Consider the following 25166-nt stretch of genomic DNA (forward strand, 5'->3'; position numbering starts at 1 on the left):
GACACTGCAGAAGGAGCTGTCAAGCTTCCACTCCTCAAAGCAGAACTATCAGATACAAGGACACTGCTGAAGCAGCTGTCAAGCTTTCTCTACTCAAAGCAGAACTATCAGATACAAGAACACTGCAGAAGGAACTGTCAAGCTTCCATTCCTCAAAGCAGAACTATCAGATACAAGAGCACTGCAGAAGGAACTGTCAAGCTTCCACTCCTCAGAGCAGAACTATCAGATACAACAACACTGCAGAAGGAGCTGTCAAGCTTCCACTCCTCAAAGCAGAACTATCAGATACAACGACACTGCAGAAGGAGCTGTCAAGCTTCCACTCCTCAAAGCAGAACTATCAGATGCAAGGACACTGCAGAAGGAGCAGTCAAGCTTCCTCACCTCAAAGTAGAACTATCCGATACAAGGACACTGCAGAAGGAGCTGTCAAGCTTTCTCTCCTCAAAGTAGAACTGTGAGATACAAGAACACTGCAGAAAAAAGTGTCAAGCTTCCTCTCCTCAAAGTAGAACTATCAGATACAAGAACAACTGCAGAAGGAGCGTTCATGCTTCCTCTCCTCAAAGTAGAACTATCAGATACAAGATCACAGCAGAAGCAGCTGTCAAGCTTTCTGGCCTCAAAGTAGAACTATCAGATACAAGGACACTGCAGAAGGAAGTGTCAAGCTTCCTCTCCTCAAAGTACAACTATCCGATACAAGGACACTGCAGAAGCAGCTGTCAAGCTTTCTCGCCTCAAAGTAGAACTACCAGATACAAGGACACTGCAGAAGGAGCTGTCAAGCTTCCTCTCCTCAAAGTAGAACTGTGAGATACAAGAACACTGCAGAAGGAAGTGTCAAGCTTCCTCTCCTCAAAGTACAACTATCCGATACAAGGACACTGCAGAAGGAGCTGTGAAGCTTTCTCTCCTCATAGTAGAACTGTCAGATACAAGAACACGCAGAAGGAAGTGTCAAGCTTCCTCCCCTCAAAGTAGAACTATCAGATACAAGAACACTGCAGAAGGAGCTTTCAAGCTTCCTCTCCTCAAAGTAGAAATATCAGATACAAGGACACTGCAGAAGGAGCTGTTAAGCTTCCTCGCCTCAAAGTAGAACTGTCAGATACAAGGACACTGCAGAAGCAGCTGTCAAGCTTTCTCGCCTCAAAGTTGAACAATCAGATACAAGGACACTGCAGAAGGAGCGGCCAAGCTTCCTCTCCTCAAAGTAGAACTGTCAGATACAAGAACACTGCAGAAGGAGCTGTCAAGCTTCCACTCCTCAAAGTAGAACTATCAGATACAAGAACACTGCAGAAGGAACACTCAAGCATCCACTCCTCAGTGTAGAACTATCAGATACAAGGACACTACAGAAGCAGCTGTCAAGCTTCCTGTCCTAAAAGTAGAACTATCAGATACAAGAACACTGCAGAAGGAGCTGTCAAGCTTCCTCTCAATGTATAGCATTATCACACACATGGAACCTGCAGAAGGACCCGCCAGGCTTCTTCTCCTTAAACTAAAGCATTTTCAGACACATGGACTCTGCAGAAGGAGCTGTCAAGTGTCCTCTCTCATCTTCTGACAGAGTGCCATTATCAGCTAGACAGACACCACAGTAAGAGCTGTTATGCTTCCTCTTCTTAAAGTATAGCATTATCAGACACAAGGACACTGCAGGAGGACCTGTCAAGTGTCCTCTCCTCAAGGTAGAACTATTAGATACAAGGACACTGCAGAAGAAGCTGTCAAGCTTCTTTTCTTCTCCTTTGGCTTTTTTTTTCTTTTCTGAAAGTGCATTGGCAAACAGACAGACATTGCAGATGGAGATGTCAAGCTTCCTCTCTCATCTTCTGGCAGTGTGCCATATGATTTAAGGACACTGAAGAAGCAGCTGCCAAGCTTCCTCTCTTATCTTCTGGCAGTTTAACATTATCACACACATGGACACTGCGAAAGGAGCTACCAAGCTTACTCTCCCAACTTCTATTTCCATTATCAGATACATTAACACTGCAGAAGGAGCTGTAAAGCTTTCCCTCCTAGAAGGTCAGCGTCAACAGATAGATGGGACTTCAGGAGAAAGTGAGAAGGCCCAGCTCGTGGAGCGAGCATCAGAGTGCCAGAGTCATAAGCTAGTGGAACGATGGGAAGCAGAAGTGCAGAAATAAACAATAACTGCCCCTGATGTCTGCTTGCTTAAATACCAAAAACAACCGAGGTGCCCTAAGAGAAGAGTCAAGTGCACTAAAATTCATGTCGAAGGAGCATCGGAAGTGGGGTGCGATGTCTGGGGTGCCAAGACGGAAGAGTGCCAAAAATGTCATGGTCATTCCGAGTGGCCAGCAGATAACCTCAGTACAAATGGAACAATCAGCCCACAGCGAAGAAAAGAAAATTACACACAAATTGAGTCCAACTCTTTCAGGGAAGCAAAAATTGTCCACTTTGTGAAAGTAAAAATGTCGATCCCAATGGCAGGAAAATAATGGGTACAAAGCGAATGATCAACAAGGTATAATAATCACACAGGAGAAGCTACCAAGCTTCCCCTTCTCTTGCATTATCACATGGAAGGACGTCACAGAAGGACCAGCAAATCTTTCATCATTGGGGGTAACACATAATCTTATGGCAGTGTATTATTCTGACATAACACTGCAGAAGTAGCCAACCAGCTTCCTCGCTCATCTTCAGACATTGAAACATTATCATAGAGGAGAAGCTGCCAAACTTGCCTTTCTCTAGCATTATCACATGCAAGGACATCACAGAGGCTCCTGGCCAATCTGTCATCCCTGGGTTAACACATAATCTTATGGCAGTGTATTATTCTGACATAACACTGCAGAAGTAGCCAACCAGCTTCCTGTCTCCTCTTCAGACATTGAAACATTATCATATAGGAGAAGCTGCCAAACTTGCCTTTCTCTAGCATTATCACATGCAAGGACGTCACAGAGGCTCCCGGCCAATCTGTCATCCCTGGGTTAACACAATCTTATGGCAGTGTATTATTCTCACATAGACACTGCAGAAGAAGTCGACAAGTTTCCTCTCCAGTCTTCTGACAATAAGGCATTTTCATACAGCAGAAGCTGCCAAGCTTCCCTTTCTCTCGCATTATCAACTAGAAAGAAGTCACAGAACAAACTGCCCATCTTCATCCCTGGGTAACACATAATCATATAGCAGTGTATTATGCTCACATACACACTGCAGAAGAAGTCGACAAGTTTCCTCTCTCATCTTCAGACATTGAAACATTATCATATAGGACTCGGAGAAGCAGCCAAGCTTCCCCTTCTCTCTCACATTATCACATATTAGGAAGTCACAGCGGGGACTGCCAATGCTTCATTCCTGGATAACACATGTTATAGCAGTGTATTATAGCAGTGTATTATTCTCACAGAGACACTGCAGGAGACATGTTTCCTCTCTCGTCTCCTGACAGTGAGGCCTTATCATATAACAGAAGCTGCCAAGCTTCCCCTTCCCCTGCATTATCACATAGAAGGATGTCACAGAAGGAACTGCCAATCTTTCATTCCTGAATAACGCGCAATTTTATAGCAGTGTATTATTCTCACATAGACACTGAAGAAGGAGACAAGCTTCCTCTATCATCTTCAGACATTGAAACATTATCATATAGGACTCGGAGAAGCAGCCAAGCTTCCCCTTCTCTCTCACATTATCACATATTAGGAAGTCACAGCGGGGGCTGCCAATCTTTCATTCCTGGATAACCCATAATGTTATAGCAGTGTATTATAGCAGTGTATTATTCTCACAGAGACACTGCAGGAGACACGTTTCCTCTCTCGTCTCCTGACAGTGAGGCCTTATAATAGAACAGAAGCTGCCAAGCTTCCCTTTCTCCTGCATTATCACATAGAAGGATGTCACAGAGGGAACTGTCAATCTTTCATTCCTGAATAACGCGCAATCTTATAGCAGTGTATTATTCTCACATAGACACTGAAGAAGGAGACAAGCTTCCTCTCTCATCTTCAGACAATGAAACATTATCATATAAGAGAAGCTGACAAGCTTCTCCATCTCTCGCATTATCACATAGAACTTAAAAAGTCACATAAGAATCTGCCAATCTTGCATCCCTGGGGTAATACAATCTTATAGCAGTGTATTATTCTCACATAGATACCACAGAAGGGGACAAGCCTCCCCTCTAAACAGGCAGTGTAGGATTTTCGCATAGAAGACGACAAGCTTCCTCCGTTGGAGTACATCACACACATAATCCCTAGCTGTCAAGCTTCCTCCCCTTCTCCTGGAACAGAATGGCGCCACTGTGAGGACACTACAGTAGGAGGTGACAAGCTTGGCCTCTCTCCTGCAGCACTGAGGGTTATTTTATCACCAGGGAAGTAACGGTGGTCCTTGTGGCGCAGAAGGGCTCCAATCCTTCGCCCCCCCCCCCCCCCCCATAGCCTTCAGGAGCCCCACATCGCCCGAAGGACAGTGAATATCTGTGATATAGGGGTGCCTCAGGAGCCCACCTTCACACCCTTCGGGGCGGGCGTGGTTTTACGTCACGCCACTGCTTATCACGTAAACAGCTGAGAAGGAACTGCATGGTTCCCTCCTCTACCTCGGAGAAGAGCGGGAGTATGACGCAGAAGTTCACTGGCGGACGCGCTGGGAGGCGCCTTTTCCTCTTCCCGGGATCACGGCACAATTTCCACACAGATACAAACACACCACAGAACCGCTAAGGAGACAGAACTCGTCGCTCTCAGAGATATGTCTGGCATCCCGTCCCCCTGTTCTAGGGCGCATCCAAGTAGAATGAGTGTACAAAATAGTGCAAGGGCCTCCATCCAAGCCCCCGCGCACCCCTCCTCTGGAGATGCGTATGGTTACCATCAACACCACACAACACTAGCACGGAGCTGGCAAGCTCCCACCGTATGTGCACGCAGTTTATGGCTCACTCAGCTGACATTACTTCCCTCCCACGGAGCAAGCAGTGTGTGTGCGGAGAGCGAGTCCAGCCGAAGCGCGCAGCTCTGGATGGCAGTGTCACGGTTAGCGGGTTCACTGGTAGGGGGGCCCTGGGCCACCACTTTCTGATGCACTGAAATAACTGCACGACTTTGAACTTGATAACAAATACAAAAGGCAGTGCCCTGAAAAGTGCGCTGCTCGCCCTGCCCCCCTCAGCTCACTGGGTGCCGTGGTACATGCTTGACTTTCCTACCTGTCCGCTGCATGGCTGCCCTCTCCTCCGGGGTGCATGTGATGGAAGACGTGCTTCTGTGCCCTCACCCGGAGGCACGGATCGCTGTTGGCAACCGTCGTGTTACCCGGACTCCCGCCTGTACCGCGCAAGAACCGCGCATCCAAGGGGAAGAGAGCAAGTCACATCCAAAGGCAGCGGGCGCAAAGCAGCCGCGGACTGCGCCAAAAGCGAGGCTTCAGGTAGCGCCGGGTTTTTTGCACTTCCGACAGACTCTGCTGCTCCGTGAGCCGGTCCGTCCCTCTGCTCAGCGTGACTGTGGGAAGAGGGCGTGGAGGAGGCAGGCCCTGGGCGCCTCCCTCCCGGCTGCACCGCTCCTCCAGTCTGGAGCACCAGGTAACCCGCGCACGGGAGGCTGGACTCACGCCTAGCACTTCTGCACAACTCAGGCGTGTACCTAGAATAATGGCGGGCTTTAGCATGGGCGAGCTGGGCCCAGGCGCAGGGCGCCTATTTTCTGAGGGGGGCTCATGGAGCTGTGTGCATTACAATTATGCCAAAAGCAGCGCCCCTCTCATCTTGCCCCAGTCTTGTCCCGTTGCTGTCTGATTTGCCAGTTTAAAGTGGTTGTAGTCAAGTCAGGTCTGGGATGTTTGTGATCAGGGGCCCAGTCCCTGCTCATCCAGGTACTGACCAGTGAACATAAAAGGGACCCACTGCTACCTCATTTAATTCACTACGGTCACAAAGGGCACTCAAATTTCTCTCTGCCCATGCCCAGGGCACTATTCGGCTCTGTCTAGAAGCCCGGTGCCCACAGGTACCCTGCACTGCACACGGGAGGCCAGGCGCACACTTGACACTTCCGAGCCACAGAGTGTGTACAACATACAACCAGACCGAGTCCCCATGTGTCCTGCGCCCGGGAGGCTGGAGTTACAGAGTCTGCATCGTATCCACCACGAACCGGGTGCCCACAGCCAGCCATCGCACGGTCGGCAAGGCGCACACACACTTAACACCTGACATGCATTGAAGGTACACGCCCGCAGCCCCCAGGTAGCCTGCGCACGGGAGGCTGGAGGTACACACAGCACTTCTGCACAGATGTGCATTGCATCCACGAGCCGTGTGCCCACAGGTAGCCATCGCACTGGGCTGGGTAATCACTTAACACGTGACATGCATCGAAGGTACAAGCTTGGAGCCCCTTGGTACACAAAGCACTTCTGCACAGGCGGGAATCGTATCCACAAGCCCGGAGCTCGCAGGTAGCAATCACACTGAGCTGGGTACTCACTTAACACATGACATGCATCGAAGGTACACGTCCGGAGTCCCCAGGTAACCATGGCACGGGAGGCTGGAGGTACACACAACACTTCTGCACAGGTGTGTATCGTATCCACAAGCCGGGTGCCCACAGCCAGTCATCGCACAGGGGGCTGGGCGCGCACACACTTAAAACATGACATGCATCGAAGGTACAAACCCGGAGCCCCCTGGTAACCATGGCACGGAAGGCTGGAGGTACACACAACACTTCTGCACAAAAGCCGGGTGCCCACAGCCAGTCATCGCACGGTGGGTGGGCGCGCACACACTTAAAACCATGACATGTATCGAAGGTACAAACCCGGAGCCCCCTGGTAACCTGACCACTGGAGTCTGGAGGTACACACAGCACTTGCCCCAGCCAGCCATCGCACGATGGGCCGGGGGCACACACACTTAACACATGACATGCATCAAAGGTACAAGCCCGGAGCCCCAGGTAACCTGCGCACGGGAGGCTGGAGGTACATACAGCACTTCTGCACAGGTGTGCATGGTATCCACAAGCCGGGTGCCCACATGTAGTCATCGCACGATGGGCTGGGCGCACACAAACTTAACACATGACATGCATCGAAGGTACACGCCCGGAGTCCCCAGGTAACCATGGCACGGGAGGCTGGAGGTACACACAACACTTCTGCACAGGTGTGTATCGTATCCACAAGCCGGGTGCCCACAGCCAGTCATCGCACAGGGGGCTGGGCGCGCACACACTTAAAACATGACATGCATCGAGCCCTGAGCCCCCAGGTAACCATGGCACGGGAGGCTGGAGGTACACACAACACTTCTGAACAAAAGCCGGGTGCCCACAGCCAGTCATCGCACGGTGGGTGGGCGCGCACACATTTAAAACCATGGCATGTATCGAAGGTACAAACCCGGAGCCCCCTGGTAACCTGACCACTGGAGTCTGGAGGTACACACAGCACTTCTGCACAGGTGCGCATCGTAGCCACAAGCCAGGTGCCCCCCAGCCAGCCATCGCACGATGGGCCGGGGGCACACACACTTAACACATGACATGCATCAAAGGTACAAGCCCGGAGCCCCAGGTAACCTGTGCACGGGAGGCTGGAGGTACATACAGCACTTCTGCACCGGTGTGCATGGTATTCACAAGCCGGGTGCCCACAGGTAGCCATCGCACGATGGGCTGGGCGCACACAAACTTAACACATGACATGCATCGAAGGTATAAGCCCGGAGCCCCAGGTAACCTGTGCACGGGAGGCTGGAGGTACACACAGCACTTCTGCACAGGTGTGCATGGTATCCACAATCCGGATGCCCACAGGTAGCCATCGCACGGTTGGCTGGGCGCACACAAACTTAACACATGACATGCATCGAAGGTACAAGCCCGGAGCCCCAGGTAACCTGTGCGCGGGAGGCTGGAGGTACACACAACACTTCTGCACAGGTGTGCATGGTATCCACAAGCCAGGTGCCCACAGGTAGCCATCGCACGGTGGGCTGGGCGCACACAAACTTAACACATGACATGCATCGAAGGTACAAGCACGGAGCGGAGCCCCAGGTAACCTCCGCACGGGAGGCTGGAGGTACACACAGCACTTCTGCACATGTGTGCATCGTAGCCACAAGCCAGGTGCCCCCCAGCTAGAGCTAGCCATCGCACAGGGCCTGGGTACTTACTTAACACATGACATGAATCGAAGGCACAAGCCCGGAGCCCCCAGGTAACCTGGGCACGGAATGCTGGACTTGACGCACTCTATGCGCTGCACATGCAGCAATTGCACACGTCTGAAGAAGCTGCAGCTAACTTGCACGTGACGGCTACAGGCTGGACGCAAGACGACAGGCTGTCCAGCACGGCTACAGGCTGGACGCAAGACTACAGGCTGTCCAGCACGGCTACAAGCTGGACGCAAGACTACAGGCTGTCCAGCACGGCTACAGGCTGGACGCAAGACTACAGGCTGGACGCAAGACTACAGGCTATCGAGCACGGCTTCAGACTGGGCGCACGGCTACAGGATGGACGGACGGCTACATGATAGACGTGCACCAACGTGCTCTGCACTGTACAAGCAAGCCCTGTGCCAAAGTAACCTTAGGTAGCCAGCACACAGCTTGCTCAGGGTCGAGTCGCGCTTTCACACCTTCCTTCACCATTCATGTTTGTGGTGGTCGAAGTGGTGTAAGTGAACCCGAGAATAGCCCCCACCTCCCTCCCCCATCCTTTCAGCTGCATTCAGCTAAAGGCCAGCATTAACTGTTCAGGAATGGCCGTTTTTTTTAATGAAAAGTATGGGAACGGGTTAAAGGCCGGGAACGCCCCAGGCCCCGCCCACTTCGACATCTTTCGATCAGTCAAACATGAATATTGACTCTCGTGGAGGCGGACGATCTAAATTCTGCAGATCAGTTCACATTCTTTAACGTGCACTAGGTGTTTCCCGCATCATCCCTGGCCTGATATGTGTGTGTGAAGGGGGAAGGGGGGGGGGGGGGAGGGGCACAGGTTTCCTAGAGTGACTCTTTCGTCTTTCCAAGGGTTTCCCCTTTCCAAGCCTCTAATTCTGCCGCCCTCTAACAACAGGCAGCACAATCTGTATAATTAACTCACTAGAAAATAGCTAAATGATCACTTGTAAAGTTCTGTGCAGAATATAGACTCCAGGTGAGCCCGCAGAAACGGACATGAAGCCACAGCTGATTTTACAGCATCGTAGTAAATAACATGGTCTGTGCTGAGCGACATCTTGGGGGAGGGGTTAATGCACTCTCCGGGGTGGGTTAGCAGGGCTCACCATACCTTCTTCTTCTGATGCTGATAAATGCAGCATTGACGGTCGTAGCTTCATAATACAAAGGATCAGCAGGACAGAGTCGGCTCCCTAAGATTCAGCAGGCCTAGCCTGAGACATTGGGACCAGCTTTCAATCAATCAATCATTTAGGGTCTTGTATAGTGCGGCTACTCACCTGTGAGGGTCTCAAGGCAGTGGGGGAGGGGGGATGCTGGTAGGACTGGGTGGAGGATCATTCAAGAGCCAGGTCTTGGGGTCCTTCCTGAATTGGGTCAGCGACGCAGATTGCCTGAGGTGGAGGGGCAGGGTGTTCCAGGTCTTGGCGGCGAGGTGGGAGAAAGACCTTCCTCCGGTTCTGGACTTGTGGATCCTGCGGACGGAGGCAAGGGTGAGTTGGGAGGATTAGAGTTGGCTGGCAGATGGGTAGAATGTGAGGCGGTGGTTCAGGTATGCGGGTCCTTCGTCGTGTAGAGCTTTGTAGGCGTGAGTGAGGAGCTTGAAAGTGATTCTCTTGTTGACTGGGAGCCAGTGGAGTTGTCGGATGTGTTGCGTGATGTGGCTGCATCAGGGGATGTCGAGTACTAGTATGGCTGCAGCGTTTTTGACGTTCTGAAGATTCTTGAGCTGTTTCTGGGTGACGCTGGCATAGAGTGCGTTGCTGTAGTCGAGTCTGCTAAGGATGAGTGCGTGGGTGACCGTCTTTCCAGATTCTGTGGGAATCCATCGGAACGTCTTTCAAAGCAGGTGGAGCGTGTGGAAGCAGGCTGAGGAAACTGCGTTGATTTGGCCGTTCATAGTGAGTGATGAGTCCAGCATGATGCCAAGGTTGCGTGCGTGGTCCTTCGGGGTGGAGGGAGATCCCAGAGCGGCAGGCCACCAGGAGTCGCTCAAGCTGAAGGTGTGGGTCCCAGAATGAGTACTTCGGTTTAGTCCGAGTTGAGCTTGAGGCAGCTGTGTTTCATCCATGTAGCAATGGCCTTCATTCCACTGTGGAAGTTGGTTCTGGCAGTTTCGGGTGGTTGGTGAGGGAGTGGATCAGCTGGGTGTCATCGGCATATGAGACGATGCTGAGTCTGTGGCTTCTGACAATGGCTGCGAGGGGGGCTATGTAGACGTTGAAGAGGATGGGGCTCAGGGACGTACACTGGCCCACTCCACAGCCAATCTGTGTGGGTTTTGAGAGGAACAGAGGTAACAGAGACATTTTAAGGATTTTGGGGGCCCTGGGCCCAGCATATTTTGGGGACCCCTGTGAGAAACAGTTTTGAATTTATGATCCTTATACGGCTGTTTCAAGCCCTCTTTGGCTGAGCCACTGACAAGTGCACAGACACACTTGTCCACATTCTAAATGTATTTACATGTAATATTCTGGGGTAGTGATGTGTGTTTTCTGAATGGTAACACAGCAGCTGCTTGCTAATATTATTGCAAATAATCTCTGTGACACTCTCCCATTTCTCATATGTGAGGTCCCGATTTGATCTAAAAGAAACTATTTTATGACTGCTGCATGAAACATAAACACATTTCTCTACAAAATGTCTGTAATAGACACACATGACTCACATTGAAAATAAAGCAAAGGGAAGGGGTATTTGAAACAATCTGTTTAAGAATCATCAGAGCAAGACTCTGCAGAACAGAGCTGGTTCTATCAGGGACCCCATGGAACGCTGGGGCCTTGGGCCAGAGCCCACTTTGCCCATGCCTTTAAACGTCTCTGGGTGGTAGTATGACTCGCTGGGTCCGGCCAGTGAGGAAGAAGTGGATCCAGTCCAAAGCCTTGTCGTGGATGCCGGCATTGTGGAGTCTCGGGATTAGGGAGCGGTGGGAGACGGTGTCCAAGACGGCTGAGAGGTCTTGTAGGATGAGTGCTGCGGTCTCCCCCCGGTCGAGGAGGGGGCAGATGTTATTGTGGCGGTGAAGAGTGCAGTCTACGCGCCATGGTTGCTTCAGAAGCCGGATTGGGAGGTGTCCAGGATGTGTTTCAATTCGATGAACTCAGAGAGTTGGGCGTTGATGGCCTTCTCGATTACCTTGGCTGGGAAGGGGAGGAGGGAGATGGGTCTGAAGTTCTTGAGGTCTGTCGGGGATGAGGACGGCTTCTTTAGCAGGGGATTGATCTCGGCATGTTTCCAATCGTCGGGGGAAGGTGGCGGTTTCGATGCAGCAGTTGATGGTGCTGCGAAGCTGGGGGTCAATGGCGGCAACTGCTCTGTGGAAGATGTGGTACGGGCAGCGATCCGTCGGGGATCCTGAGTGGATGCTCTTCAAGGTCTTGAGCGTGTCCTCTGTTGTGAGCGGGGTCCAGTAGAGGGCGGTCTGTTGGGGTGCGGCTTGGTTGTGTGTGATGGTGGTGGGCATAGTGTCTGGGTCTAGAGTGTTGAAGCTGTCATAGATGTTCCTGATCTTGTGGTTGAAGAAGGTGCCAAGTTTGTTGCAGAGGTCTTGGGAGGGGGGGACGTCTGTGGTCTCACTGTTGGGCCTGGCGAACTCCTTGATGATGGTGAAGAGTTCCTTGCTGTTGTGTGCATTGGCATTGATTCTGTCTTGGAGGGCCGTTTTCTTTGTGGTTTTCAGGAGGAAGTGGTGTGCATCAGTGGCTGATTTGAAGGTTGCGTGTGTATCCTGGGTTTTGTTGTTCCTCCATCTCTTCTCGAGTCGTCTGCAGGTGCGTGTGGACTCGTGGAGGGCAGGAGTGAACCAGCTGGCCTTCTTGGAGTGTTACATGCCTGGTCTTTTCTTGAGGGGTGCCAGGGTGTCGGCGCAGTTGGAGATCCATCTGTGGAGGTTGCGTGCTGTGGTGTTGGCGTCTGTGTGGAGTGGTTGTGCTAATGGAGTTGAATAGAATTTCTTCGGTGGCCTTGGTCCATCTGCAACGGGGGCGATGATGATGGTGGTGTACGGTGGGTGTGGCAAAGGCGAGATGCACCCCTGATGGTCGGTCCAGGAGAGTTCAGTGGTGTGGCTGTAACTGATGTTTCCGCTGGCGGAGAAGACGGGGTCGAGCGGGGTCCGGCTATATGGGTCAGACCTGTGACTATTTGCTTGAGTCCGATGTTGTTGAGGTTCTCCAGAAGGGTGGCGGTGTTCTGGTCACAGGGGCTGTGCCTGTGGAAGTTGAGGTCTCCGAGTAGGATGTAGTCGGTGGGTGTGAGAGCCTGGGTGCGATGTCTTCACTGCCGTTGGTAAAGGGGGATCAGGACCTGGGGGGCCTGTAGACAAGGGTGCAGTGGAGGGTAGTGTTGGGGTTGGTCCGGATATGGAAGTGGAGGTGTTCCATGGCCGTCGTTTGGTCATTGGAGTGCGTGGTCAGTTGAAGTGTGCTTTTGTGGACGATGGTGATGCCTCCTCCTCAGCGGTCGGGGCGGTCCTTGTGGGGGATTTGATAGGCGCCGGGGATGGCGATGTCCGGTCCGGTCCGGTGTGGAGCAGTGGTTGATCCAGGTTCACGTGAAGAAAGTGATGTCAGGAAAGGTGGCTTCGAGGAGGTCCTAGATTTCTGTGGTGTGTTTGTGGAGGGACCGCACATTGAGGAAAATGCAGTTGAGCCAGACAGGTGCGCTGTTGGTCGGCTGGGCGGCGAGAGGAGCGGGCGTGTTGGCATGGCTGAAGGTGCAATTGGAGTACTGGCAGGTGAAAGGTCCAAGGATCTTCTTCAGTGATGCTAGTTGGCAGGCGGCATGACGTCCTGGGTTGAGGGCGAGGAGGGGGCTGGGGTTGTATCAGTGGAATGTCTGAGGAGCAGGGTCACTGGCGCTAGGCACGGTCAAGGCGCGGACGGGCGCAGACGAGCTTGCCTTTGGCGCACCTACGGCACACCAGCGACACGGCCATGCAGCGGCCACCGTTAAGAAGTGCTGCGGGCGGGGCTGGACAGCTGGGAGGTGGGAAACGCAGGAGCGGTAAGGGACATTGGGGAGGGCGGGGCCGCGTGGGATCGCAGCGGCAGGGACGACGAGAGCAGAAGGAAAATGCATGAAAAAGGGCAGAGAAATGAAAGGCAAATGAGAAAGAAAAGAAAAAAAAGGGCAGAGAAAGCAAGGCCCAAAAAGGCAGAGGCAGTCAGAATAAAGGAGAGAGAGAAAAGTAAAAAAGAGACAGAACGAGCAGAGAGAGACAGAAAGCCAGTCAAGCAACAGAGCAGTGATGCTCCACCACTGGACCACCAGGAATGAGGTGCAGGCAGGAGCCTACGGGTGGAGGAGGGCCTTGAACTCCTGACCGCAGGGTCAGTAGCAGCAACAGCAGCAGATGGGGACAGCAGCAGCAGCTACCAGACGCTGCTGCACTGTGGAAGGAGCAAGTTCACTAAAGGATAGTGGACTGCACTTTCACCGCGCATTGACCGCCATTAAGTAGTGCTGCCGGGTGTGAGTTGGACAGCTGGGAGGCAGGAACCGCGGGAAGAGACACTGGAGGTGGGTGGGGACGGGGCCGCAGGGGATCGCAGGGCGACAAGAGCAGTGGAAAATGCAAGAAAAAGGGCAGAGAGATGAAAGGAAAATGAAAAAGAAAAGAAAATTAAATGATAAAGGGCAAAGAAACAAAAGCCCAAAATGGCAGATGCAGTCAGAATAAAGGATAGAGAGAAAAATAAAAAAGAGACGAAATAGCAGAGAGAGACAGAAAGGCAGTCAAGCAGCATAGCAGTGACGCTCTACCTCTTGACCACCAGGGATGAGGTGCAGGCAGTAGCCTGCAGGTGGAGGAGGGCCTCAAACTCCTGACCACCGGGCCAGTAGCAGCAGTAGATGGGGACAGTAGCAGCAGCTACCAGACGGCGCTGTGCTATGGAAGGAGCAAGTCCACTAAAGGATAGTGGATAGCCCTAATATGGTAGGGCGTATTGGCAGGGTTCATTGTGCCTGCATCTTCTAACACTGAGGAAGACAGATTGTGGGTCATATGTCTGCAATGAAGTGTCAGTAGGATGGAATCAAGTGCTCATGAATCAGCAAGGATAGTCTGAGACATAACGAGTAGGCCTGCAAGAAATTGAAGTTACACAGGCGTGGTTTGCGTAATTTCGTGATTTTAGTGTTAAGCTTGTTGTGCAACACTCCCGAAATTATACAACTATGATACTTTGCGAGGTGACATTCCATTTGTGGTAAAGATTTGCAGCGAATGCAAAGTGTGCAATGAAAATCTATTGAAAACACTGTAACAGAACGCGGGCAGCTTTTTGGGGGATTTTTTGCTATTTTTTGGAGCCCAAACTGCGCCCTTGCAGGTTTGTGCTGAAATAAATCGCCAATTGTTGGCTTTGCTTTTCACGAAATTGCACAAAATTAGATTACCCGAATTTCGCACACTCCTAATAACGACCAGCCTTAAGGTAGTAAGGAATAGTCTAACTTTTCACGGCCATGTGTCTGCATGGCCCAAGACCAAAGTTCTTGTAGGAACCAGGCAGACAAAGGCTCTGCTCTCCCAGAGCAGACCAAAGCTGCAGTATCCAGAAAACTCAATCAACACGCTCTGCTGGCCGGAAGCTGCTTTCAGAGGGGTTGAATTAGGAGATGTCCAGGACAGGAAAAGACACCTATTGGCTACCATTGTTTACATTTAGAGGCCCCTGGCTAGAGGTGAGAGCACAGTGGACAAAGGAGCTTGCAAGGAAAGTTAGCCTGTGGGGGCATATATAAATAAAGTGCTTTTTCACAGTACTAAAAGAGCTAGCTTAATATTAGGCACATTTTGAACTACCAAATAGGAGCCGTTCAACTGTATGGTCTCTTTTTTTTAAACTGAAATGTCATTCACTACTAATAACAAAAGCAGAATTTGACCTCTGAGGAAATTCTGAGGAGGATACCTCATTATGTAAACTAGAAAGAGCAAAGGTCTCTGGCAAGTATTGGGCACACATGGAACGTAGAGGACAGCAAGGTAACACAAAGCAAGCTGATTGGCTCTTCTGCTGTCAAGACAATAACCTATCCTGTGATTCGTCTCTTACCCTCGCATGAGCAGTGTGTCCTTCTATCTGGCGTCTGAACTATGGTCCAATTAGAGCTCACCTGTGCAGACATCCTACTGCCCATGTCGCCAGGGCCGGCTTTAGCGCTGGTGGCGCCCAGTGCAACATTAATTTTTGACGCCCCAACACCCCATGACCGCCTCCTCGTATTCTCTCACTATCACTTGGCAAAAGTGCCCCTCATCTCTCCAATCATAAATTATTGCTGAACACAGGGCCCCCCCTTGAGGTCAGTGCCCCTTCACAGGTCAGCGCCCAGTGCGACCGCACCGGTCGCACTGCCCTAAAGCCGGCACTGCATGTCGCTAAACTGGTTAGTCCTTATTCTAACTATAATTTGCAAAGTCATTGCCTCATGTTCTGTGTGGCATCACAGATAATACATCCAGGGAGCAGGCAGACAGGAAACGTATATTTTTTAACACAAACCTAATTGCATTGTGGTGATACATAAGCATAACATGCATATCATGGCGAGATGTACAACATTCGAGCTCTAGGATATACATGTGACTGTAATATTACATCCATTATCATGTCATACATACCACATGCAGATAAAAAAACAACAACTGCTAATCAGCTTAACTCAAGTGGTGGCATGGATAATCATTATTTTTTTTTTTTTTTTTATGTGTCCTCCACCAATGTCTGCAAAACCAGGCCATTCTACGGAACCCATACAACCATAGTCCTGTTGCATACTATCTCCGGCCCTACCGGACCAGTCCTACCAGTTTCCTGGTTACTGGCTTCACGCAGGTGTAATCATAGGACCCATCATTAAGTCATTGGCATTCCACTCCATCTTTGGAAGCCGACCCATATCCAACTGCGATTAGCCCCCCCAGTTCCAGAGTCGAAGTCCATTTTAAAAGTGCTTCTAACCTCCTGAAGCCAGTCACTCCCTTTAGGCGGTGAAGCATCCGTCCAGCGCTTGCAGATCTCTCTTCTGGCAAGGAGTATCACATAAAATAGCAGGGCCCTCTATGATTTTGTTAGAGGCTGACTAGGGTGGTCTTCCACCCCCATCAGCACCAATGTTAAACTTAACGTCATGTTGACTCCACAGATATTCTTAACCACATTCTCCACCTCCTACCAACACACCTGTAAATCAGGGCACTTAAAAAACATGTGTTGGTCATCGACTCTTAGAAAGCCGCATCTACGACATTTGAGTACCGGCTCTTGTACAAACTTCGCTATCCTCTGGGGCGTCCAATATAGCTGGTTGATAGTAAAAAAACTGATTCAGCTTCAGATTGGCTGGTTTAACTACAGAGTACAGCAGTTTTAAGGAGGATTGACATACTGTTTGTAACTCAGTCCCCTGAATAACTCTTTCCGATAAAGAGTATGGTGCCTTCAGTTTCCTGTCCTCAGCATCATGTAACGTCCAGTACCAAAGAGCCATCTCCTTTTCACTGGGGAGCCCATCCTGCAGTTTTGACTCAAATTCACAGGCCCCTCCCAATCTCCATTACATAGGCTGAGACCCAAGATGATAGCTGTAAATACTTGAATCTGGAAAGAGAATTGCCAGTCTTTGCCGCCTTCGCTTCCCAGGGCAGCATACCCTGCACTGTGAACATTTCTCCCCGAACTTCTATTCCAGTCTCCTCAATGGAAAACTCAACCCATCCTTAAGACACTCCATTGTACTTGGTGAGTACCAGATTGGGAAGAAATCCGAGAAGTAGCCATACCAAGAATCCTTCTAACTCCAAGTTAGAGAGCTGATAAGGCCGAGTTCCACACTGCCAACTTACTCCGTAACCCTTGGCCAATGGCTCTTTGTTGCCCGCTGAGAAGTGTAGAAGGTAGAAACAACTCATTTACACCATCTAGTAAACTTTAGATAAAGTGCATGACTTTGAAGAATCACTGACTCTGAAGTTCAAATTAGTGGGTTTATTACAAAGCCAAACATAACTGGAAATACAAACACCTCAGCACAAGGTTGTAGAAATATAAAGGGACTAATACAAATCCAAACCTACGAGCAAGATTAAATCTTTGAAGCAGGAAAAGAATGACAATTTCCAGAACCAGAATGCATGCAACGATTGCCCCTACATCAAGGTCCGTCTTCATCTGCGGTTGATACGAAAAAAACATTAGTCTATCCCAACACTACAACTGTTGTGACATCCCTACTTAGCATTTCCCCAGGCAAGATCAGGAAAAAGGTGTCAGTGTGTGAAGACTTCCTTAGAGGTACACTCATGTTGTATGGGTCAAGTAGCCAAAGATACAGAGCTCGTTCTCAGATGCTCCTTCCCTCTCCTTCGATCTCCTCACCCCTTCTCCTGTCTCCACCCTCAGGGCACTGACCCTAGGTCAGAATGTGAAAAATACAGAACACGCCCACTATTACATCAGGATCACCTCATCCTCCTGGACACTTCTCAGAGGTATTTATCTGTTGAGTCTCAGTACTCCCAGCTCCTGGCTCTGTGACCTTGATTCCCAGGCCTCCTCCAGTGTGAAAGAACACAATCTCCCAATTATCAGCGTTTCCCGTAGAAAAGTATCCGCTCCTCCCCAGGCCCAACTCCTAAAATAAAAGGCGTTATTCTAACTAACAAAGACGACTTTCTCCACCTGCAACAGAAACGTGAGAAAGAACAAATCCAACAAGCACATGAGTTTCAACCTACCCCCTGTCTGCTAGAGCCATCAGGGAAATTACATTTCAGGCCTACAGAAATTGGCCAACATAAGAATTAGTAAGGCACATAGGCCCTTTGAGTATACACATAAGGGAACATTTTCATTTAGGCCTTTCACACCATCATGTTACATAAGCACAGAAAATACATTTCTCATTGCAAGCAACCTATGAAATCCTACAAGTTAAGCACAATTAGTCAACTCTACGTGCAAACTTTAACATGGTGCACGTTTAAACCAAATGCATTACATTACGTGTGAGCAATTTCGTTAAATAAATGCAGGCAACTACTAATGATTACATTATTCAGAACACAAATGCCATGATGTTTCTTTGCATGGCACAAAACATCTCTATCATTCCGCTTTCACGTTATTACTGAATACAATCTAGTAACCAAATGTTATCCCTATAAAGGAATATATATATGGGTTCAGACTATTCGTGATTATAATGCACCCCTACAAAATTAAAGAGCACCATCGCGCTCCATTAGAGCCAATGCTGCCTTTAGGATCTTCGACCGAACCTTTAAAAAAAATGTCCTTGCACCTTTAGTTTCCCACTCACTTACCATCTGTTCCAACATACCTCCCCATATTCTGGGCCATCGTTTACCAAAGAGCACCCTACAATTTTTAAACTGAAAGGCCATACAGTATAATTTAAGATCTGGGAAGGCCAGTACACCTTTTTCAAGCCGAAGCCTCAATTTTTTCAAGGCCAACCGAGCTCTCCTTGACCCCAAAATAAAATTGACTATTTCCCCCTGGATCTTATTGATTACAATTCCCAGGAATGTCAAGGGAATACAGTTAAAATGGTACGTCAACTGAGGGAGTACCACCATTTTTATCAAATTTACTCTCCCATATATGGTCAAAGGCAGGTTCTTCCATCTAGCAAGTAATGCATCAACTTTCTTTGCTACCCTCTCCAGGTTCTACTGAGGTATTGACTCTACTGACTTTAAGATAGTAATTCCAAGATACATAATCGCATCCTGTACTTCCCCCCTCCAATCTGTTATGTTCCAGCACGTTACCCCAGACGTCAGATCAATTACTAAATATCCAGATAATGCCCCAAATTCACTCACCACGACTTCCACCCTGGGTATAGTTTGGCCTTCGTCTGAGGTGAATATCATAAGATCGTCAGCATACAATGCAATTTTATTTTTATAGCCACCCAAACTAAATGGAACGACCAGCCCATCCCTCTGTATAAGCTGAGCAAGTGGCTTAATATAAATATCGAACAGCAATGCCCCTGGTGACCGGAAAACTCCTTGCAAGCGAGCCCTTGAGAAGGATACTAGCTGTAGAATAGCCCTTTAATCTTCCAATTAAAAGAGGGGTAAGTCCGATAGCCACCAGGACTTCACACAGAAAAGCCCAGCAAGTACGATCAAAAGCCTTGGATGCATCTAATGTGACAATGTCCAAGGGGATCGACTGGGCCGTAGCAAGGTCTATACTACAGATTACCTACTGGGCAAGCTCATGTATGTGTTTCCCTGCGACAAATCCCTTCTGGTGTGTATGTATAAGCTGAGGTGCCAATTTGGCCAATCTCCTTGCCAAAATACTCACAAATACCTTATAATCTGTATTTAAAAGGGCAATTGGACGATATGAATCCGCATTCCTGGGATCTTTAGCTGGTTTTCAGATCAAACTCATAGTAGCCTCCTTTCATGATCCCGGTACCCGTGTCTTCCCCTTATACACCAAATTAAACAAAGTCTTCCAGACTAGGACAATTTCCTCCATTAGGAGTTTGTACAGCTCGGCAGAAATAGCATCATGACCAGCAGCCTTCCCACCCTTGATATTTGACATGGCCCTTCTAATCTCTTCCTGGGTAATCAGGGCTTCCATACACTCCATTCATTCTCTCGTAAGCTCAGGAAGGCCTACGTCATGCAACCGTTCTCTAAGGTTTCGAGGTTCTAGAAAAGTATTTCCTTATATAATGCAGAAAATAGGGAGACCATATGGCTCTGCATATCTTCCAATTTATCTATAGGCTTGCCCTGGGAGCCCACTACTAATTCCTTAATCACATTCCTGGATCTATCCACCCTGGCCTTCAATGCCAGTATACCTCCCGCTTTCTCCCCATACTCAAACTATCTCAAGTTTCCAGCCTGCCACCTTTCCTTACACTTTGAGTCCAGCATGATTCTATAGTTTAGCTGTGCCTCTTCAAGCTGTTTAAGTAATATTTCCGTACCTTCCCCCCACTCGACAACTACAGAGAGAGGCCTCGAGGGCTCCAACAGATTTTTCCATACCAGCCAGCTCCACCCTCTCTTCCCTGCTCTTAGAACAAGCCAAGCTTTTAGGTACCCTCGAATATATGCTTTTTAAAACATCCCATACTGCGCCTGGGGAAGCCAATCCTATATTAACCAAAAATAATCAGATGTGGCCTTTTTTAAAGCAAGCACCACTTTGTTATCTAAGAGAAGGGCGCACTTTTTAGGTCCACCTTATATTAGGCTTACTTCTGGGGACTTGTAGTATGATAGTAACAGCAGAATCAAGTACAGGGTCAAACATGGTATTAAAATCACCAATCATGATCATCGGAGCTGAAGCCTCCACCAAGTTAAATTCCAAGTTAACAATAGGCTGTGGATAGTCCACGTTTGGCCAAGAACCCCAAAACACAAATACATTAAAAATCTACAAATTTCATTCCAGCCAAGACCCACCTACCAGTGCCATCCGTTTTAGAATACTTGACCTCCACCCCAGAACCCCCCCTTGTCAGGATCGCAACCCCCTTACAACATTGCTCTTGATCTGACACTACAAAACTCTCAATCCACCTATACCTGTGGAATATCTCTTTGCTCTCCCTTGCAATCAGATGCATCTCCTGGAGAATGATAATGTGGGCATGGCTTTCTTCCAGATATTTCAGCACCACCCTCTGCCTGGTGTGAGACCTAAGACTGGTCACATTCCAGGTTAGGAAGCCTATGTCTTTACCTGATTTATCTATTATCCCCCCTGCACTATTTCCCACCTCCTACCCCTACTTCTAGTGAAATAAATATAGCTTGTGATACTGAGGACTTCTTTTTTTGTTTTTTACCCAGCTGCTCCCCACCTGTGTCCCACCACAGCCATGAACCCTGCCCCTCCCACGTGCCCTTCCCTGGTGAACCCTTCCTATCCTTGTAGGCATAAATATGCCTCATGAGCTGCCTACTGGGGGTTACAGAACAAAACTCGAATCAACACATTTTTGCCTCGCTATAGCACATCTAAAGTTCAACTAGGAAATTTTAGGATCATGCTCTATTGTTTTTGTCTTTTTATAGAGTCTATTAGTGCATCCACATCCTCAACTGCCAGGCAGTTATCCATTTGATTGTTCCACATTATGCAGAGCTTTGCAGGAAATTTCAGTTGCACCTTTACCTCCAATTTCCTCAGGGCCTCCATCCTGTTGCCGAGCTCCCACTGCCTCTACTCTGTTGCTTTGCATATGTTAGATCTTATAATAACAGAGGACCCCTTAACCACATAAGGCCCATCTCTTAAAGCCCCTCTAAGAATAGCCTCCTTAACCGAATATGAAAGAAAATTCACCAGGATCTTCCTTGGCTTAGTCCGTTGAGGCTTCAGCCCAAAGGGGTCCCTGTGCACTCTCTGGATCTCCTTTTCCAGATTAATATTCTTTTGTGTCCTTTAGGACTGTATCTCGCAGAAGGCTGTTTATAAAGGCCTTTATATCCGTACCTTCTTCCATCTCTGGGATGTTCAGAAATGTTAAGTTATTCCTATGGGAGTGATTTCCCAGTCTCTCAAGATCCTCCCTTAAATATTGGTTTTGTTCAACCAGCGGCAGGTAATCCCAATGGCATTTTTTGCCACATCTTGCCTAATAGATCAGACTTCTTCTTCCAGAGCTTTGGTTCGGGAGGCCATCTCATCGAGTTTCTGTGCTAATTCAGAGCATGAGGCTTGAATGCCAACCTGATTGGCCTCTGAGAATTCAAAAAAACGTCTCGTGATTTCTTCTTTTGACCCCAATAGGATACCTGCCGGTGAGTCTTCAACATTTTCCTTGGGCGCCTCTTCAGGTTTACCGTTCGCCTTCCTCCTTGTAGGTAGATCCTCCACCCTTTCCTGAGCTTTCCCTAATGCCAATGCTTCAAACCTGTTACTGAGAGGAACAGGGTCTGCAGCAATTGGGACTCTTCCTGGACGTGCTTCACCTCATTGACCTCCATTGGGGAGATGCTCCTGTAGTACACAACTCATTAAAATTAGAAGCGTTTCCATTCTAGAACTCTTCATTAGAGCTGCTCCAGCGGCACGCTCTCCCCTTTGAAGATCAGGTAACACTTGAAATAAGGATTTAAGTGAGGGAGCTATTTTTATCTGTCGAGTAGTTCATTTTTTACCTCTCTCTCCTGAGTTCTTAGCGGGGGATTTGCCCAATTTTTTATTTTGCTGCACACAGGCCTCCCGCATTCCCACCAGGCCACCCACACTTACCCTTCCTAACGTCCTTAACGTTTTGTACAATCCCTGTGGGGGTCTCAAAGGGGAAGTCTGGGACCTGTCCCACCTTGCCAGCCCCGACAATCCTGGTCACAGTGTGTATCTTGAGGCCTTAACCAGTGGCGGCAGGTGATGTTTGAAAGTAGTGAGGCGTAAAAGTTCAAGATGAGTGACCTGTGACGATTGAGCATAGAGAGCAAGCCAGACCGTCATAGGGTGGGTTTGGGGGAGTTCTCCCCGAGAAAAGTTTGAAAAAAAGTGGGCAAATGGTGCACTTTCAAACAAACTTGAGACGGTAAGAAGGTCAATAAGGCAATTGCGAAAGTGCAGTTAAGACATCAGTAAAGAGATTTCATATGATAATGATGAGGCACCATTTTACATCTCTAATGTACAGGGAATAGTCACACATTGCATTCTTTATGTTATAAATGCACTATATATAGAAAGCAATATTTTTATTTAGTATTTTTCAAGTGACTACAGCAAGCTATTTAAAAATATTTTAGCCAGGCTAAAGTGCTCCATGAGTCCTGGGGACTTAGGGTATCCGTGAACGTGTGGGTGTTGAGTGAAATGATTAACCTTATCTCTCCCACACTCTGGGGTTCAAAGAGACTGTAGATGCAGGAAAAGATGGGGGCAGATTGGATAGCCCAGAGTGCGCAGCACTGAGAAAAACATGTTGGCAATGCAGGGACAATTAGTGGACAGAAGTGGAAGACAGGATGAAAGGTGAGCTAGGTAGAGAAAGATGGACAAAGACATTGAGAGAAAGAGTGCAATTAATTGGCAAATATAAAGAAGAGACACAAAGGAATAGACTGGGGAATGGATAGTGAAAGAGCGAGATAGGGAGAGGAACAAGGGGAAAAGGGAAAAAGAGTAACAAATGGAAAGAAATGGGTAAACAGAGGGCGTATGATATAAAGAGATAATGCCAATGTGGATAAATGGCCAGTCTGGCCCTACCAACATGTCATTCAGCAGCCAATTACAACATATATTCTCCAAAACATGCATCTGGAGTCTATGTGTACTGTGCAGAGCATGCACAACCGGCTTTCTACAGGATCTTCTCATCCAACAACAGCTGGTATAATGTTTATGTGGCACTGTGTGCACAAATTTATGACAGTCAAATTAGTTAATATGCCTAGAGATTATTTAGCTAGTAGTGAGTGCAATAGAAATCTTATAAAATAACATGAAACGAACATATGAAACTATATTACATAACAAAATACAATGAACATAATGCAACATACCATTATGTAAATCAAAATAATGTAAAATGAAATGTACCATAAAATAACACATTTTAAACAATTTAACCTGAAATTACTAAAGTATTTCTAGGCTGAAGTCATCATGAGCACCATATTCCTGAGCACGCCTTTATTTTACAGGTGATTTTAATGTAGAACTTGAATCTAAGCGCTTTAATTAAGACAAGGAGCCCGTCTACATCGTGTAGTTAACTTTAAGCAGTGTTGGGTACCACATCTGTAATTGCATTCCATTGCATAATGTGCAATGCCGTACCACTCCGCGTTTGCTTTGAGTGAGGAATCTATCCATTTCCTTTTAAACAAAACCTCCGTGTGAAGGCAGGGCATCACCTTATTTATACTCTCACGGTCTCACCACCATCGTAAAAAAGTGAAATAAAACACTGCAGTGTGATAACGTTTTTAAACATGTAAATTTACCAACAGCTCTGTTCTCTTGCCTTGGAGGTCTGCTGTGCTTTGCAAGCTGCCCGCGCATGTCTGTTCCTACTGGCCTGGGCAGGGCAACCACCAGCAGCAGGCCCAGTCTGCACGCGGCCTGCCCTTACCAGACGGCGACTACCCTGGCTATATAGCCTCTGGTCCCACCCTGTAGAAAGAACACCCGGAAGAAGCAGGCCCAGTCTCCTCCAAATAGCCACACAGGCTGCAAAGAAGTCCCGGGGGCTCATCAACTCTTGGCACGCACCCCTGCTGCCTGCCCAAACGTCGGCAAGTTTTGGGGGCACCTCACATCTGTGGGTCACAAAGTCTTTGGAAGCCCTGGTTCTCAAAGTAAGTTAAGGTACAATTACCAGTGGTGAGTGACTCACAGTCACCGGGTCGACTAGTCACAGAGAAGAGCGAACGCTCCCGTCATCTGACTTCTAACTTGCTGCCTCTTGTCTCTGGGCATGCATGGGGGAAGTTGTGAGTTCAATGAGCACCAGCTCGGCCCCCCAGACCCAACCCCCTTCTCCTGAGCCAACCTAAACGCTGTTCCCTTGCTGAATAAACAGCATGAGAGCAAGTCGAGGATTCTCGGTCAGGTGCTGGCAACGCTCCTTAGGAGACTTGGGGAGGTGTCTGTAAAACCTCAGGCTTCTAACATTGCAAAGTCTGGCGAGGGATCAAGTGAGCATGTCGGGCTGCGTCCTACTCGACATGCGCACTTCACCCCAAGGTCAAGCTGAACCAGAACCACCTGTGTCATGTCAATCATCATAAGCTCCACCTCCTCCCTCACTCACAAAGGCAACAGACAAACAACTTGAACTCTGCAGGGCCATGTCACCAATGTGCTGAAATGGATTCTGAAGCATTTATGGGGCTGCCTGGGAGCAACAAAACAGCAGGGGACAACACCCCTGTGCCCCAATAAAGAAA

At 48.7% G+C, this 25166-nt stretch overlaps 1 protein-coding gene across 1 annotated transcript in view; it reads right to left on the bottom strand.

The window, feature by feature from the left end:
- ARHGEF3 (Rho guanine nucleotide exchange factor 3) overlaps positions 1-5520 on the bottom strand; it is an 898185-nt gene extending 892665 nt beyond the window's left edge. The window contains exon 1 of the mRNA XM_085624661.1: positions 5222-5520. Coding sequence (XP_085480787.1) covers positions 5222-5259 — 38 coding nt within the window. The 5' untranslated portion in view covers positions 5260-5520. The remainder of the gene's footprint in view (positions 1-5221) is intronic.
- Positions 5521-25166: the final 19646 nt, after the last annotated feature.

Source organism: Triturus cristatus, chromosome 9 (assembly GCF_964204655.1).
Source record: "Triturus cristatus chromosome 9, aTriCri1.1, whole genome shotgun sequence".
Lineage (NCBI taxonomy): Eukaryota > Metazoa > Chordata > Amphibia > Caudata > Salamandridae > Triturus > Triturus cristatus.